General features: G+C 34.7%; 1 protein-coding gene across 10 annotated transcripts in view; it reads left to right on the plus strand.

Moving 5' to 3' along the window:
* The first annotated feature begins 282 nt into the window (after nt 1–282).
* Nucleotides 283–17930, plus strand: part of map7b (microtubule-associated protein 7b) — a 44065-nt gene continuing 26417 nt past the window's right edge. For 4 of the 10 annotated variants that reach the window (XM_051096724.1, XM_051096727.1, XM_051096728.1 and 1 more), the window contains exon 1: nt 4466–4861. In XM_051096724.1, the coding sequence (XP_050952681.1) occupies nt 4744–4861 (118 nt within the window). In that variant the 5' untranslated portion in view covers nt 4466–4743. Of the gene's footprint in view, nt 361–4464; nt 4862–17930 lie in introns of those variants that run through there. The other 6 variants (XM_051096720.1, XM_051096721.1, XM_051096723.1 and 3 more) reach the window with 3 other exon arrangements.

The raw sequence follows: 17930 nt of genomic DNA on the forward strand, positions 1-17930 counted from the left end.
TTAAATAGTAAAAATATTTCTAAATGTTACTTTGGATCAAATAAATTCAGGCTTGGTGAGCAGAAGAGACTTCTTTAAAAAACATTAAAAAACTTTTGACTGGCAGTGTACAGTTACATAAAGTCAGGTATATTAAATAATTCAAACTAAAAAATTTTTTTTTTACAATATTTATCAAAAACTGGAAATTATTAGAAAGGAGCTCTTGCAGTCAGACAAGTCCAAATCTGTTATTCTGCACCTGTCCGCTAGAGGCGCGACCGCCGCTTTTGTACTAAGCGCGCTCCCTAATCCTCTCATGTGACGTCGGTGAAATGGCGGAGCGGGATGGAAGCGACGTCTGTCAGAGTTCCAGCCAAGGTGAGAGTTTATTTATTTACCGTAAAGTTTGTCCAAAAGTGCTATCCCACTTCCATTCGGGTGTACCATACGCTTATTTGTTTTTAAAGCTGGTTAGTTAAACTTGTCATTAAATAAAACACTTTTACCTCACAAGCAAGCGCAAGCCGGTCAGACGAAAGGGATTAAATCAGTAAATCAGCCTAAACGCTGAGCCAGAGCACCGCCAGCGGGTGTTTACATCAGCTGTCACGAAGAAAAACACTGGTTTATGTTTCGATATGGTTTTGGTGGTGTTTAATTAGTTTAAACTTGTTTAAATCCCGTTGAAGTACTTTTGCGCAGAGCACCTGTTACGTGCTCGTGCTCGTTCTGCGCGTGATTACAGCTAATGTTGACAAGTTGACAAGTTTGATATCTGTTGTATGCTATTTTACTTGTGTTGTTGTGTTATCTCTACAGTCAAGTAAATATCGCGAAACCAGTTCTTTAAAGAGTCTAATGCAATCGTCCTGTCTTCAGTTGCTTTGTTTATTACATAAATATTCCGGTGAGTGAATCACATTGTCTTTAAGTGTAGATTACTCCTCACGTCGTCTTAATAACTAACTATTATCTATTATCTATTAACTATTATAACTAACCTTCTATTATCCACTATCAAATTGTCTTGTTTCTCCTAATTCTGATGGTTAATATGTCTAGTCCAACCCTTGTCATTTTTGAAAATAGACATGAGCCAAAATTGTGCAATTTGAGAAATAAAAACCTGGTAGAAAAGGAAGGAAAACCCAGATAAAATGGTACAGCATAAAGAATATTTCTGACTAGTTTTGTCAGTCTGATATTTATACGTTTCTAGATTAACTTTACCAATTTTGCAGATTGACAGATATATTATTTAGCCTTTGTGGTTACAAAATGTACCTATAGCTTTGTCGGTGGATTTTACATACAGACAGCAACAGTGTTACTAGTTAAAGTGTAAGGTTACTGCCTTTCTTGGGGCTGGAGGGGCAAAGATCAGATTCCTGTGCTTCCTCTGTTATGAACTGAGAAAAATAGAACCATGATTATGATGGTGTGTGTTTTTGTGATGGATATTGATCACTGTTGTAAATATGAAGAGATTAGGTTTTTTATTATTATTATATTTGATTACTTTATATTTGATTATTATGAGCATCAGCTACATAACTTATTTTTTTTGCTGATCAGTGTAAGCATTAATAAGTTGAAAATTTGGTGGAATTTGGTTGAAAATGGGTGCTGTCAGAATAAGAGTCCACACAGCTAATTAAAAACTTTTGACTGATAGTGTAGTTGCAATTAATTATTATTATTATTATTATTTTTTGCTATAGATAGATATTGATCACTGTTATAAATATGAAGAGATTTGATTATTTTGATTATATTTGATTATTCTGAGTATCGGCTCATAATTTAATTTCTTTGCTGATCAGTATAAGCATTAAAGAATAGTTCATGCAAAATATGACAATTTGATGAAACTTTACCCACACTCAGGCAATCTAAAGCCTTATTCGGGTGGTGACTCTTTCTCATACATACATCTGTAAAAAAAAAAATTTATATGGTGCCTCAGTGATGCAGCTCATGGGCTCAAGATGAAGTTTGTTTCTTCGTTGGAAGAGATCGTTTACTCACCAATGGATTCTCTGCAGTGAATGGGTGCCGTCAGAATGAGAGTCCAAACAGCTGATAAAAACATCACAATAATCCACAAATTACTTCAGTCTATCATTTAACTTCTTGTGAAGTAAAAAGCTTTAGTTTTAACTTCAAAACAATTCCTTTCAGCTAAAATATGAGTCCTCTATCTGTAATATTGCTTATTATGGCCAGAAGCGATGATTCAAAGTTATCGCGGCCAGTTATAACGGCACCCATTCACAACAGATGATCCATTGGATCCATGAATTTCTCCAAATTTTTTTTCAATGAAGAAACAAACTGTTGTACACCTTGAAAGGCCTCAAGGTGAATAATTGTTTTAGCAAATTTTCAATTTTTGTTAGGTAAGCTAATTCTTAAAATCTCTTGCATCTGTTTCACTATATAATGCACCATTCATACAATGGTGTATTTTTCATATGTTTTTAGTAAATGTCAAGTAGAGCATAATTGAATGGAACAAAACAATTGTTTTTGTATGTGACTGAAGCTTGTCTATGAGAAGCCCTAATGACGGCTTTATTGTATGGTAATTGTATCCCTGCTTCCTGAATATTTGAATGGTTTAGCATCTAAATGAATCCGACCTTTTCATTTATGAGTGCTAAATGCAAATTTTTGTGTTCATTTGCAATAAGCAATGTAAATAAACCGCACATGTATATAAATGCATTTTCAGTGTTACGAGATGTCACATGCACTAAAATGCATGCAATTCATATGTGACCCTGGACCACAAAACCAGTCCTATATTTGTATAGCAATAGCCAACAATACATTGTATGAGTCAAAATGACTGATTTTTCTTTTATGGCAAAAATTATTAGGATATTAAGTAAATATCCTAATAAGTGTCCTTTGCACACTCAGATTCCAGATTTTCAAATAGTTGATTCTCAGCAAAATATTGTCCTATCCTAACAAACCATACATAAATGGAAATTTTATTTATTCAACTTTGAGTTGTTCAGTTGTTTATATTCAGTTGATGTATAAATCACAATTTCACAAAAACTGACCCTTATGACTGCTTTTGTGCTCCAGGGTCACATATAGACATTTTTAAGTTGTTAACCTGACTTTCAGCATTTAAATAGTCTGTTTAATGTTTATCAATAGACAGATGGTTATTATTACAAGAAACTGTTTGCTTATAGAGTTTTATGGATTTATTACACATACAATTATCAGGTTTGGCTTATTCATTCATGTTAATTGTCTCTTATACAGGTTAAAGAGTGTTTATTAGATTCAGTCTCACACAATGAGTTTTTAACAGAATAATGTGGGAATAAATATGTGTTGGATTTACTGTATAACAATAGCCTTATTTATATTGGTGGTATAGTGGATTAAAGTAGGAGGAGGATTTGCAATCATTTGGTGGTTATTAGTGGTTTTAGTCAACTGTGCACTGAATAAAAGGGAATCAAATTACAGTATTTCATTACTGCATCAGTTTTGTATTCATGAACTAGAGTCATAAGTGATGCTTTTCAGTTTGCAGTAGGTCATAGGTTGAGCTTTACGTGTCATTCACCCGTTGGCTGTAAACTGACTATCAGCTGTTTCTCTTTCATAAACACACACACACTCTTATCCACTGACAGTAAAGGGTGGGACACAGCACACAGGCAATAACTGCTATGATGGATTCAGTATTTTACTAGACTGACAATCCATAAACTCCAAAACACAAACTACTTTTACAGTTAATTACCTGAACTGGTTCATTAGTCATTTGTTTTTTAATCAGGTTGTTTGTTTTTGCACGCCGCCAGCAAATACAACACAATGGAAATACCCAATCCTTTTGACTCATCACATTCAGTTTGAGCTCTTTTGATGTTCAAACACTGTTGTAGGATGACTAGGCAATCATCCCAACCCATCCCTAGCCTGTGTATTTGTTTTTGAGCATATTTGAGCCACAGTGGGACGATGTGCAATTACATTTACCATTGCTTGATAAATTTTCATGAGTGAAATCTGGTCATTTTAATATAGGAATCTGCACAATGTGGAATTTCATGTGAAGGCAAAAGATTTCCCCATGCACATCTCGCAGCGGATTCATTGCAAATTGGTCAGTTTTATGAAATCCTGCCAAAATGCTGCTAATGTGACTGGACCTTCAGCAGTAAAAACAAGTGCTCATTATGTTGTAGGATGGGCAATAATTAATCTCTTTTGGGTCCATTTTTATCCTACCATTCTGTGTGCCGTAATTGTCATGGTGTCTGTTAATCTGCTGGCTCACCTTGCTGATCTTCATACTGAATATTTCAGTAGGAAACAGGGGACTGTGTGCGTGTGAGGCAGTGTTTCAGTGCATTTGTCAGTCTGTGATACTTTCTCTATAAGGGCCTGTGCAAGAGAGAGAGAGAGAGAGTAAGGCAGACCTGGAGAGAGACAGTGGCAGCATCAGCAACTAGAGCAGCCGTGTCTCTCAGGCTTAAGGAAGAAGGGAGCCGGCTGCTTCTGTGGATTACAGGAACGTCAGTAAGCCGGGCTGGGCTGGAAGGAGTTTTGACTCATCTCGTTTTCCCTTCAATCTGTCTTGCCGCGTCTTCCAGCTCCTACTGTGTCTGTTGCTCTTCCTACTGTGTGCTGTATCATCTGAGATCATTCAGAAGAGATGTGTGGGGTGCTAGCTGTTAGCAGCGCTGGGTACTGAGAGAGAAAGGCACAGGAGAAGAGGGGAGGATGCCGGCCCCCCTCAGGATGAGGAGGGGGGCCTGCAGGTCGGCTATCCCGTCTCTCTCAACCATCGCTGAGGAAGAGGAGGGACAGCGGAGCCGAAAGAGAAGGAGGAAAGGAGGAGGTACGTGGGAGGTCAGGATAGGAAAGATTAAAAAGGCTGATATTAATCTCTCTGGGGTTTTGCTCTCAGGGGTGCTAAGCTAATACTTGGCCTATTAAGTGTTCAGAGTGTCTGCCTGTGTGTTTTATTGTTGGTACAAGTTAAAAAGTTGTTTTTTTGTTTTCATATTGTTTGGTTTGTATCATCAGATGATGTCATAACTGTGCAGGGTTTATGATGTGTAAACATTTTTTTTATAAGTAATATAGAATATTATATATTTATGTATATACAAATTTTCTTAACATATGGTACCAGTCAAAAGTTTTTGAACAGTAAGATTTTTAATGTTTTTTAAAAGAAGTCTCTTCTGCTCACTGAGCCTGCATTTATTTCATCCAAAGTACAGCAAAACAGTAATATGTTTATTGTTTAAAATAACAGTTTTCTTTTTGAATATATCTTAAAATATAATTTATTTCTGTGATCAAAGCTAAATTTTTAGCATCATTACTTCAGTCTTTAGTGTAACATGGTCCTTCAGAAAGCTTTCTAATATGCTGATTTGCAGAAACATTTATTATTATTGTTATTATTATCAATATTTAAAATCAATATTTAAAACAGTTAAAAACATTTTTTTAGTGTATTAACACACTATAGCATTCAAAAGCTTGAAGACAGTATAATTAGTTTTATTTATTTATTTTTTGGAAAAGAAATGATAGAAATTAATACTTTTATTTAGCAAGGATGCTTTAAATTGATAACTTTTTTCAATGTTATAAAAAATTTCTATTTCAGATAGTTCTTCTGAACTTTCTATTCGTCGGAGAAACCTGAAAAAATTCTACTCAGCTGTTTTCAACATAATAATAATAATAATAATAATAATAATAATAATATGTTTTTTCAGCAGCAAATCAAAATATTAGAATGATTTCTGAAGGATCATGTGACTGGAGTAATGACGCTAAAAATTCAGGTTTATAATTTATTCAATTTATTCAAATTTATTCAAATAGAAAACCGTTAATATAGTAAAAATATTTCAAAATTGTACTGTTTTTGTTGTACTTCGGATCAAATAAATGCAGGCTTTGTGAGCAGAAGAGACATAAAAAAAAAAAAAAAAAATTAAAAACCTTACTATCCAAAACCTTATAACTGGTAGTGTATACATTACATTTATTTTTCACTATATGTAAAACTGCGAGAAAAAAAAAAAAAAAGAAGGTCAAACTAAAGAAACAGTGACTAGTTACAACATAATAAATAGATATTACCTCATTCAATCTCTTAAATTGTAGTCTTCATGAAAACCAAAGCACATGCAATCCAAAATCACTCAGTGAGAATTCAGGACAACCTATTTTAGAGCCCCGATTCAGTAACTAAATGTGCGTAAGGAAAGTGTGGCCTTAATACTTGAGATGCCTTCAGATAGATTTTCTTTAGGTTTGTGTCTGTATGTACTGGCATTTTTTTTAGTTTATGGCTGGGTCTTAAAACTTAAAAAGACAGCAATTTTGAGCACCATGGGTGTGATGCTTGAAAGCATATTGTAGTTAGTCAGCTTACAAGGTTTTAAGACCCTATGTGTTAGCTTGGATTCTGAACCACGCATTCTGTGACTATGACCTAAAATACAAAAATATGTTTTTAAATGTTAATTTAGATAATTGTAAGTAATTAGTTCAATTTACTTGCTGATCAAGTTGTTTCAGTTTATTATATATATATTGTTCTGAGTATCCTCTTAAGCTGATTTCCTAGTATTTTTTTTTTGCATAAATAAGTATCAATGTCATTTTTGTGAATACAGACTGAGAATGATGTCATTCTGGAGTGAGCGTCAGCATCGTATCTATTTCACGGAAGTGGAGGAAAACGCATTTATCGGTCTTGAGTGTCTGTTTTATCACCGTGTCTGAGCAGGAAAATATTTTTGCTCTTTTTCTGTTGGGAGTGGCTGTTTTGCCCCACCCATTGTCACTACAGCAATGGCAGATGACTGACAAGTTGGACAGGATGGCCTGGGCTGTGGGTGGGTCACATGACCACCAGGAGGTGGAATGTAAACAGCAGCACAGCTCTGTTAGCTGACTGGAAGGATCCACATAGAGGTGGATGGGACTGTTTAGACTGAGGCTAAAGGCTTTACTTATGAAATAAGGATGCAGGTTACTTATTTCTCGATCTGAAATGATAGATCTCTTTTTTTATGAGGAATCACTTATATGTATTGATAATTAGCTTAAAACACCTAACATTAAAATGTAAAGTAAACATGTTTTAACCTTTGAGGTCTGACTCCAGCTTTGACTTTTCACATGCTCGGATTTGGGTCACAAGAATGTACTCAGCTGGGTCAAAAAATCCCTCTGAACTCAAAACACTGCTGCCTCACTTGAGCTAATGCTGTAGGCAGTACACACATATGCTCTTAGGCTACGTTCAGATTTTTTTTAGGGTTCTGGTAACTCAGAGATGGAGGAATTGGCTGCGTGCCATTTAGAGGTTTTAGATCCAGTTGCCGTTTTTCCATGTAAGTGGCTTCTATTTTGTGTTTTGGGTGCGCCACAAAAGCTGTGCTCTGCACAAAAGAATATAAAGCATTCAAGGCAAGGATGTGTAAGGATAGTCAGCTAATAATTCAGTAGTCAGTTAGTGAGTAGTCTTGTTTGTCTAAAATTCTCAGAGAGGATTTTAGTGCACTGTTAAACTGTCAGCACAACTAGATTTGTTTTTTAAAGGAGACCTAGTATGCCCCTTTTACAATATGTAATATAATTCTCAGGTGTCCCCAGAATGTGTCTGTAAAGTTTCAGCTCAAAATACCCCACAGATCCTTTATTTTATTATTTTGAAAATGCCATTTTGAATAAAAACAGAAACCTGCTGTTTTCATGCATGTCTCTATAAATGCAAATGTGCTGCTGCTTCCCACCCCCTTTTCCAGAACAAGGCTGTACCTTTACAACTTATGTCTCAGATACCTGCTAAAAACATCTGTGTGTTTTTGATTATCATGTCTGTTGTGTTGAAATCATGCGTTAGTTTAAACTTCTGATTTATGGTTTTCTGAGCGAAGACATCCGAAGCACGCATACAGAAAGCGGCAGTCACACATCCTGTGAATGCTAAACTATGCTCTCTTTCGTGTCTTATTGCGCTTAAACTGTCAAATACATACAAGTTTATGTTAAAAACACACAGGAGTTACAAAAACAGTAGGTTATGTCTGTAAAGGAAAACAGCTGGGAAAGAAATCACATGTTTACATTAGATCTGTGTGGAAAATTAAATCTTGCAGGAAAAGGCGTACCAAAAAAAAAAAGTTTTTTCTTTTTCACCTTTTTTGGGTTGGTAGATGCACCGGGACTCGATTATAGCACTTAAACATGGGAAAAAGTCATGATTTTCATGATATGTCACTTTTAAATAACATTTTGTGTTGTTTTAATAACTCTTTAATAACTTTTTTTTGGTTATACTGTGGTTACAGACATTTGTGGTTTTTGCTAGCACTGCACGATAAATCAAAATTATGATATGGGTCGGTGCTGGTAGCCTTGTGGTTAGTCCGCCGACATACACAGCGCAACTGCGCTCACGGCGACCCGAGTTCGATTCCCATCTCAAGGTCCTATGCCGTTCCCACCCCCCTCTCTCTACCCATACTTTCCTTTGTCCTATCTGAATAATAAAGGAATAAAGAGACCAAAAATATAACTTAAAAAAAAAACAAAGTAAATGAAATTTAAAAAATGTGATATGGCTTAGTCCGATAATCATATCGCAAAGGCTTTTTTTTTTAGTTAAATAAATACATGTACTGCGTGTTTCAGAGTAAAGCGTGACTCTTTTACACGTGAGGGGCTCATGATCCAGTGTTTTCAGTGTCTCGGAGTGTCTCAGTTTGCAGTAAATTCTGCTCCATCTGCTCTGAGTTTGGATTCCTTTATTGTGCATTTAGGAACGTAACTTGTACCAAACATTTTCCCAAATTTATAATAAAAAGTGCGTATAGACTCTCTGTTTAGCTTCAAGGCTCTCTGCAGTTTTCCACCAAAATAAAAGCTTGACGGTTTAATGTTTAAAAAATTAAGAAATTACGGCGGCCATAAGTATTTGTATGGTTTTCTAATTGTACAGTTGTAATAGAAATAAATAAAAAATATTATTATATTTGGAAAAATTAAACTTTACTTGTATTTTTTTGACCTATTTTTGCGGATCATGTGAAGTACGAATCATTTGATCTCCATGCCTTGACTTTAGGCACTGAAGAAGGTCATGTTATGAATGAAAAAATTGCAGTTCCTCAGAAAAGCTGTCTTACATTTGGTTTTTAGCTTGTCTTTTTTCACCCTAGTAGTGTACAGGCGTTTTTGCAACTTTTTAGTTGCAGACTGAATTACTCGCAATCAAAATTTTAAGAAAAATAAACTAAAAATGTACCAAATCTTGCAGCCCTAGTTTTAACAAAAATTGAAAAGATCCTAGAGTATTTAAGGAGTTCCTTTGTAGCCAAATGTTAAATGTTAATGTAGCCTTATTCTAGCTGTTTGTATGTTAGTGTGCTGCGGTTTCTTTGTTGTACGTTTCCCAAAGTGCTCTCTGGATAAACTAGCACCCTGTTGTTTAGTAAGGGAGGAAGGGCAGTAAATCTACACAGTGCACTAAATGTGTCTGATCACTTACTGAGAGTAAAAAACTGCATTCAAGGGAAAAGGTGTTAAGTTAAAGAAACAGTAGGTCTACTTATTGTTTCGAATGTAAAAATTCAGACTCAAATTGACTTGCATATATGTTTGTCATTTTACATTGTTTTGATGAGTCATTACCCTGAATATTAGGTCGCGTAAAATCCTGCCAATGTTGTCAAACACACCCTGGAATAATATAATGGGTTAAATTGGGTACGGTTTGATTTTTCTTGTACTGGTTGGTGAGGGTAAGGCTCCCCTGCTCTCTCTTCCTCTCTCTGTAAGCTTAGCATTAGCTGCCGCTAAGCTGCTCAGATCTCTGAGCCTTCCCGCCCCAATACACAAACACACACACACATCCTAGTGCCATGTGGAGAATTGCACACTAATCGCTGATCTCTCTCTCTCTCTCTCTCTCTCTCTCTCTCTCTTTAATCTTGTATTTGTTCTGTACTGCACACACAGCAATCGCACACACAATTGTGATTTATAATCTCACATTTACATGCTCAAAAAAGGGGGATCTACTGTCTCCTCTCAATCAGTCTCAGATTGAAGGGGTTGGGTGAAAGTCCAGTTTTTCTCATCCATGTCTCCATATTCCTCTCTTTATTTGACCATGAATGAGCGCACACATTATCATCACCCTATGATGGATGTTGCATCCTTTGGACTTTGTGTATGCATGAGGTTGTGTCTGATGTATTGGATTAGGATGGCTTCCTGGGTGATGTAGACAAGAGGTTTGCCTGAGGTTTTTCAGAATTCTCCCAAACTATGAGTGAGATTCAAGGTAAGAGCTGGCAGAAATATGCAGTTCACAGTTTCCTAGACCAGATGTTTTTTAAGCTTTTTAATGCCAAGCTACCACAAATATGATGATCCTCTTTGCAAGAAAACATCTCTGTGTATGAACATCTTTCATGCTGTGTATGAACAATTGTACATTGTGCATTTTTTGTGAACATGTTTCTGATATATTTTTATATCTGTATCTATATAAATATCTATATCTATCTATCTATCTATCTATCTGTATATATATATATATATATATATATATATATATATATATATATGTGTGTGTGTGTATATATATATATATATATATATATATATATACTTTTCAGTATATTTTTTTATGGAAACTTGTTTCTGCCACGGGATAAAAAATAAAAAGGGTAATTATGACTATCTCAAAATTCAATTATTTTTTCTCAGAATTCTGAGTTTACATTTCAAAATTCAAAAAAGGTCTAAATTGTGAAATAAAGAGTCACAGTTATCTTTTTCTTTTTCTTTTTTGTCTTGAAAAAGTAAACTTATTTAGTCTTGTGGAGGTTAACAAAGGTCAACAGAAGTCATTCAGGTTTAACTTTCTGGCTACAAATGAATCCATGAGTGTAGTTTAACTGTTTAGTTGCATTATGTTAGTTGCTCAGATTAATCAAACAGCAAGGTGCTCTGTCCTGTTGGAATCTGGATTGTGCTTGTAGATGTGATTGTGCCATGTGAAGACATTTGCCATTTACCCGGATTAAAGACGCGCTGGAGGGGGTGGGGATATGTTATTGGTTGCATTTGATTTCAGACGCTAGTCTGCTCACAAACAGGTAAACTCCAGGTCAGTGACACAAAGCTCAACTCTGACCTTTGCCCTTAAAGTTGGATCATCTGACACCTGGGAAACAGGAAGGCACTCCTGGACACTGTGCTTCTTTGAGCATACTGTTATTTGTGACACATTAATGGATGGTGTGCAAACTGGGATTTCGCAGCAGATACAAAACTGGCTAGGAAAGCATTCGGTTTTAACAGGTATCTCTTTCTCCGCCCTTCTTCCATATATTATCTTGTATAACAAAAGCAGGCTCCTGATTTACATAGCATTTATCCGATGTTTTGTCTCGGACCTCTGCAGTTCTGCTTTGCTGCGCACACTGGCATGGAAACCATTCACAGCAGAGCCAAGATGGACAACATCGACAGCAGAAGAAAATAAGAAAGTGTCACTCCACTTGTGTGCCTGTGTTTGTATTTTAGTTTGCCTATCTATCTGTTTGTGCTTATTTGAATATCTGATAGACGAATGGAGGATATTTCCTTAAATCCTCCTTAACCCACATTGTCTATGGTACATGCTCGCTATGGCACACTCTGAATTTATTGTGGATAATTTGACTGTATTTACTCTGATATAAAGTCTACGGAAACTTGTTTCTGTCACAGAATAAAAAAATAAGTAAAAAAAAGTATATGTGACTCCTTTTTTTTGTACATCTCACAATTCTGACTTTTTTTCTTGCAATTCTGAGATATTAATTGTGAGATTGTGAACTCTGAATTGCATTTTAACTTGCAATTCTGAGAAGTTAAAAGTTCTTGAACAGTAAGATTTTTAATGTTGTTTTTTTTTTCTGTTTATATTTGAATATATTTTAAAATGTAATTTATTCCTGTGATTTCAAAGCTGAATTTTTAGGGTCATTACTCAAATCACATGATCCTTCAGAAATCATTCTAATATTCTGATTTGCTGCTCAATAATACTTACTATTGTTATTGTTATGTTGAAAACAACAGAGTGGAGTTTTTTTTGTTTCTTTAATGAATAGAAAGTTCAGAAGAACAACATTTATCTGGAATAGAATTGTAACATTATTAATTTCTTTGTCATTACTTTTATTCATCAATTTAAAGCATCCTTGCTAAATAAAAGTAATTTCTATAAATTAATTTCTATAATTTCTCCCCCCCCCCAACAAAAAAAAATTCTGACAGCTTTTGAATAGTATAGTGTATAATGTTTTTTTTTTTTTTTTAATTTCAGGTAAATGCTGATCTTTGGATCTTTCTGTTCATCAAAGAATCCTAAAAAAATGTACTCAGCTGTTTTAAATATTGAAAATGAAAATAATAAAAATGTTTCTTGAACAGCAAATCAGCATATTAGGATGATTGGATCATGTGACACTGAAGACTGGAGAAATGATGCTTAAAATGTAGCTTTGATAACAGGAATAAATTACACATTAAAACATATTCAAATAGAATAGCATTTATTTTAAATAGTACAATTATATATATATATTTTATTTGCTGTATTTTGGATCAAATAAATGCAGGTTTGGTGAGCTGAAGAGAATTCTTTACAAAACATTTTACAAATTTAAGAATTCTGAGATTTAAAATTGAATTAAAATTAAATTTAAAATTGAGAGGAAAAAAAAATCTAAATTGTGAGAAAAGTCTCAAGTCCCTTTTTATGCATTTATTTATTTAATTGTTTTTATTCCATGGCAGAAGCAGGCTTCTATAAGAGTCAGTGTACACTAACAACATTTCTTGGATTTTGACTTACTAACTAGCTTTGGCTGCTTTCAAACAAAGCCTGTATGCCATCATATCTTGAATCCTGTTCATCAATAGTTTATTTGTTGGCTAAACAATTGTTTTAAAGTTTGTGTAACTACCTTAATGTAATTTCATTAACACTGTTGTAGGTGGTTGGTGTCTGTGTACTCTTCCTGTTTATTCTGTTCTGCCGTCACTACATACTTAACCAGCCTGTGCAGCCTGGCATTTAGGACACAGATTAGTAAGCTAATCAGGCATAGGCCTGGGAGCAAAGGTTCATGAGCTGGTAGCATTTTATGTCCTGTGCTGAAATGGAGAGAAAATGCAAAGAGAAAGTGTTGAAAACCTGCTAGAACGGGCTCAGTTCACGCATTTGTCAAATCTCGAGAGGAAAGATTTCATGGTACTGTAAATATGCAGACAGGTCTATCTTTTGTTCGAAGAACGTATTGACTTGCCGATGTTGACTTGGTTCAGAACTTTGATTGTTTTTGCACCCCTTGGGCATATATGGGTCAAATGAAAAGCCTTTATTAGCGAGCTACATGAAGGCAAAATCAGGTGTTCACACAAATACGCCCCACAGGTGTCAAGTTAAAGTCACTATAGCCTGAGGCTTGTTTAGATGGTGCATATATCGGATGATTTTAGTCACACTTAGCTGCCATTAGTGATAAATGCGGTGCTGTGATGTAGCAGATGTTTCGGATTGTCCTTTGCAGTTTTGTAAGCTGCATAAAGCTTACATTTTGTGTTTGAGCTTGAAGTGTCTAACACTTGTGCTTGTGATTTCAGATTTTGCTCTCAGGTAATTTCTGGGTTAAACACCACTGGGTCTCCCTTACCATCAAATAATGAGCTAAAGCCTTCACACACACACACACACACACACACACACATACAGACTCATTTTTAGGCTTTGCATTCTCTTAGGGATTGATAAACATGTATGCTGCGTTTTAATAAGCCTCAGCGGAGAACTGATAACTCCAGGTTAGGTTGTATTACTGTAGTAAAGAGGTCTGTATGAGCTGGTAGAAACTGAGTTGATCCTCTGAATGAAATGTAAAACAATGACGCCTTTTATTAAGATTTGTCCCTGTTTCTTGAATATTATAATTTCAGAAATTGCCTTCGGTAATCATTTGAGACCTTGCCCATTGTTTGTCTCAGAAAGGTGATATCTTGCATTTTTGGAAAGCGGGTAAAATGGGTCAGACAGAGTTTGGCCTGGGATAAATCAGGAGCTGCATTGTCCTGGAATCTAGAGCGAGTGACGGCCGTTTCGGTTCCATCTCCTTAGGGATCGCATGCAGAAATAGATTGAATAATATCACAATAGCTCTGTTCCAACACACAGTGAACTGCCAGTGTGGACAGCATCGTTACAGTAATGGAACCTCATTAGGGTGCATGTTTTCCAAATGTGACTTGTTCATAAAGTCTTCAGACAATTTAGCATTTTGTCGAAGGAACTTGGATTTTATGTGGTATTCAAAATCTCAGCCTTATGAAATCAGTTTATTTCTTTATTTAAAAAATTCTGTTTTGTTTAATATAAAAGCATGTTGACTTTTTTAAAATCATGAAACTTATACAATTTAACATCAATTTATTAAAAGTTACATGTTTAGGGCTTTATGAAATGTTTTTTTTTTCACCTTATGTTTTACTGTTACCAAATTCTGTGTTTTAGCATGTCTAATTATTTGAATGCTTAAAAAGAACTTTTATGTATTCTTACGAAAGCTTTATGATTTTTTTTTTTCCAAATTTACATTTTTCTGGTTATCAGATAAAACATTATTTTAATTTATCTTTTAATTAAAGAAAATTAAACTAATTTATTTTTTTTGCAAGTATAACATGAAAGAAGTGTAGTGTTATTATTTCTTTAAAACAGAACAAGCAGGATTCATATTTAAATAGTTTTTTATTTAAATTGTTTAATATTTACAGATACTAGTAAATAGATATTACTAGATATTCCTTAAATAATGTTTTAATAAATTATATTGTTATTAGAAGTTGTACATTCAACAGGTTGTAGTCTGGGCTGGGCGATATGGGGATTTTTTTTTTTTTTTTTTTTTTTTTTTTTAGCCCTCAGAACATTTGACCGATATTTTTTATTTTTTATTTTATTTTTTTTTTTAAATGATTTTTAACTAGTCAGCTTAAAAATGTAACTATAACATGATTCAAGTAATTTTTATATAAATGTTCTATAAAAACAATAAACAGCAGCTTTCAGCCTGTCATCATGATGCAAACATGAAATATCAGACATACAGTAGTAGTTCTTAACCATTTTTTTTATTCGATTACACTGATTTTCATTTTTTTTTTTATTGTGTGTAAACATGGATGCGTTTGACTGTTGCACTCGTTTCTCTTGCAGCATCTCATGCATGTAATGGCATAATAAAAATGCGGCGCTCAAGTTAAAAGAAGTTCACACTTCTTCTTGCTTGTTTTTCCTATTCCACTGCCCACGTTGCGTCTTTGTCAACACAAAAGTGCATTCTGTCTGAATGGCGCCTAGAGATATGAGCATGTGATTAACTGCTTGCATTTAACATGCGCCGACATGCAATTGGATTGTTCTTTTCTCTTTACTGTTATCATTGGCATATCGTCTAATTGTCTAATTCTAACGTTTGGTAATATTTCTATTCTAAATCCTGATTTGTCGATTTCTAAAAAATAAAATCATGACAAAACATTAAATTTGAATTAATCGATTAAATAAAAAAAATTGTTTAGGCCTAGTTGTAGTGAAGAGTCTTGAGTGCCTCTGTGTATCTGACAATATTTTTTTTATCAAATGAAATGGTGAAATGCTGGTGAAGTGATTCTCGGAGTAGCTCTGGAGATGAAGTTTACATGTTCATGTCCTCATATAAGGCAGATGCTGAAAACATTGTGAGCATCATGCAAACTTCATTCATTCGGAGACATTCAGAACATAAAGGTTTCATATTTCAGCAGCAGTCTTTTAATAGTCACAGACACCAGTACATATTGCAGCTTAATTGTACAGCCCTACTTTTTTTTTTTTTTCATCTATTTTGATTTATTCACCATAGTTCTAGTTTTATGACTAGATTCGCTGATTGCTTGTGCGTTGAAATCAAATGTCCCTGTTTTATGTAGAAAAGGAGGTTTTGTTTTTGGCATGAGTCGTCAATGACTTTTGCTAAAATGTTTATTGCTAGTTTGATTGTTTTTGTCCTTTATCCATTCCCTCCTCGTCTAGACACACCATCTGCCCATGGCTTGTTCATCCTCTCCTCCCCCACAGTGGTATTATGGATAGCACTCTTTGAAGATCAGAGTTTATGAGAGCTATAATACACACTATACACTTCCTTCCTTTCCCTGATAATGTTTGAATTTTGAATGTCACCATTGCTAGAGAAATGGCTTTGTATTGGGATAATATTCCTGAAACAAGATGCCTAACCTCAAGTTAACTGAGGGATGTTGTTGTGTTCTGTATTGTAAGTTTGTATGAAAAAGCATAATGCATAACAAGGAATCATATAACTATTATTGATTGATTGTGTGGGGATGACGCAGACAGCAGGAGCTTGATTGGTTTCATAGAGGGGGAATCAATAACACAATTCAACCAGTTGCTGATTCTGACATGTGCTGTTTGCTTTAGTATCTGATCACAGGAAGCTTGCAGATGCAGAGACCTGATTGCAGTAACACTACAAATGCACTTTCTGTCTGTAGATGGTTAAACCTTCTCAAGCCATATCTTTAATATGTTTACCCATGGATTCAAAAGCCTATTTGGCATCTGTTTTCAAGGAAATGTTTACCACCCAGGCTGAGGTCTGTCAGGTCATAAACTGTCTTACAGTCACTTTCTAAAAGAGTGTATGAGGGGGAAGATCTCAAGTCTTAAGTTAAATAAACATAATGTAGATATTATATTTGTATATTTTAGTTAACTTTTAATGTTTCTTTTAATATTTTGTAATATTTCTGTAATATTATGTTGTATTTTATATTACAGGAGAAGTTCACTTCCAAAACAAAGATTCACATATAATGTACTCAGCCCCTTGTCATTCAAGATGTTCATGTCTTTCTTTCTTCAGTCGTAAAGAAATTGTTTAAGGAAAACATTTCAGCATTTTTGTCCATATAATGGACTGATATGGTGCCCTGATTTTGAACTTCCAAAATACAGTTTAAATGCGGCTTCAAACGATCCCAAATGCGGTTGTAAATGATTCCAGAAGAGGAAGAAGGGTCTTATCTAGCAAAACGATCGGTTATTTTCATAAAAAAACAGTTTATATACTTTTTAATGCCAAATGCTCGTCTTGTCTCACTCTGCCTGGACTGTTTTTGTTCCGGTTCATGACAGTTAGGGTATGTCGAAAAACTCCCATCTCATGTTTTCCCTCAACTTCAAAATCATCCTATAGCGCTGTTTTACTTTTTTTGTTAAGAGTGTTTGATCTTCTTTGCATGTTCACTTTGCAAAGACTGGGTCGGTACTTCTGCAGCGATGTAGGATGATTTTGAAATGATTTTTGAAGTTGAGGGAGAAAATACGATTGGAGTTTTTGTCTTGAGTCAGAATACACAGAGTTCAGGAAGAGTGAGACAAGACGAGTGTTTGAGATTAAAAAGTATTTAAATTGTATTTTATAATGAAAATAGCCGATCGTTTTGCTAGATAAGACCCTTCTTCCTCTTCTGGAATCATTTACAACTGCATTTGGGATCGTTTGAAGCCACATTCAAACTGCATTTTGGAAGTTCAAAATCGGGGCACCATATCAGTCCATTATATGGAGAAAAATGCTGAAATGTTTTTCTTAAAAAAACATAATTTCTTTACGACTGAAGAAAGAAAGACATGAACATCTTGGATGACAAGAGGGTAAGTACATTATAGGGTGTGAATCTTTGTTTTGGAAGTGGACTTCTCCTTTAATAAATATTTCATATTCCTATTATATTCCCTGTGATAATATGTTGGCCTAAGATCACCA

Source organism: Labeo rohita, chromosome 23 (assembly GCF_022985175.1).
Source record: "Labeo rohita strain BAU-BD-2019 chromosome 23, IGBB_LRoh.1.0, whole genome shotgun sequence".
Taxonomy (NCBI): domain Eukaryota; kingdom Metazoa; phylum Chordata; class Actinopteri; order Cypriniformes; family Cyprinidae; genus Labeo; species Labeo rohita.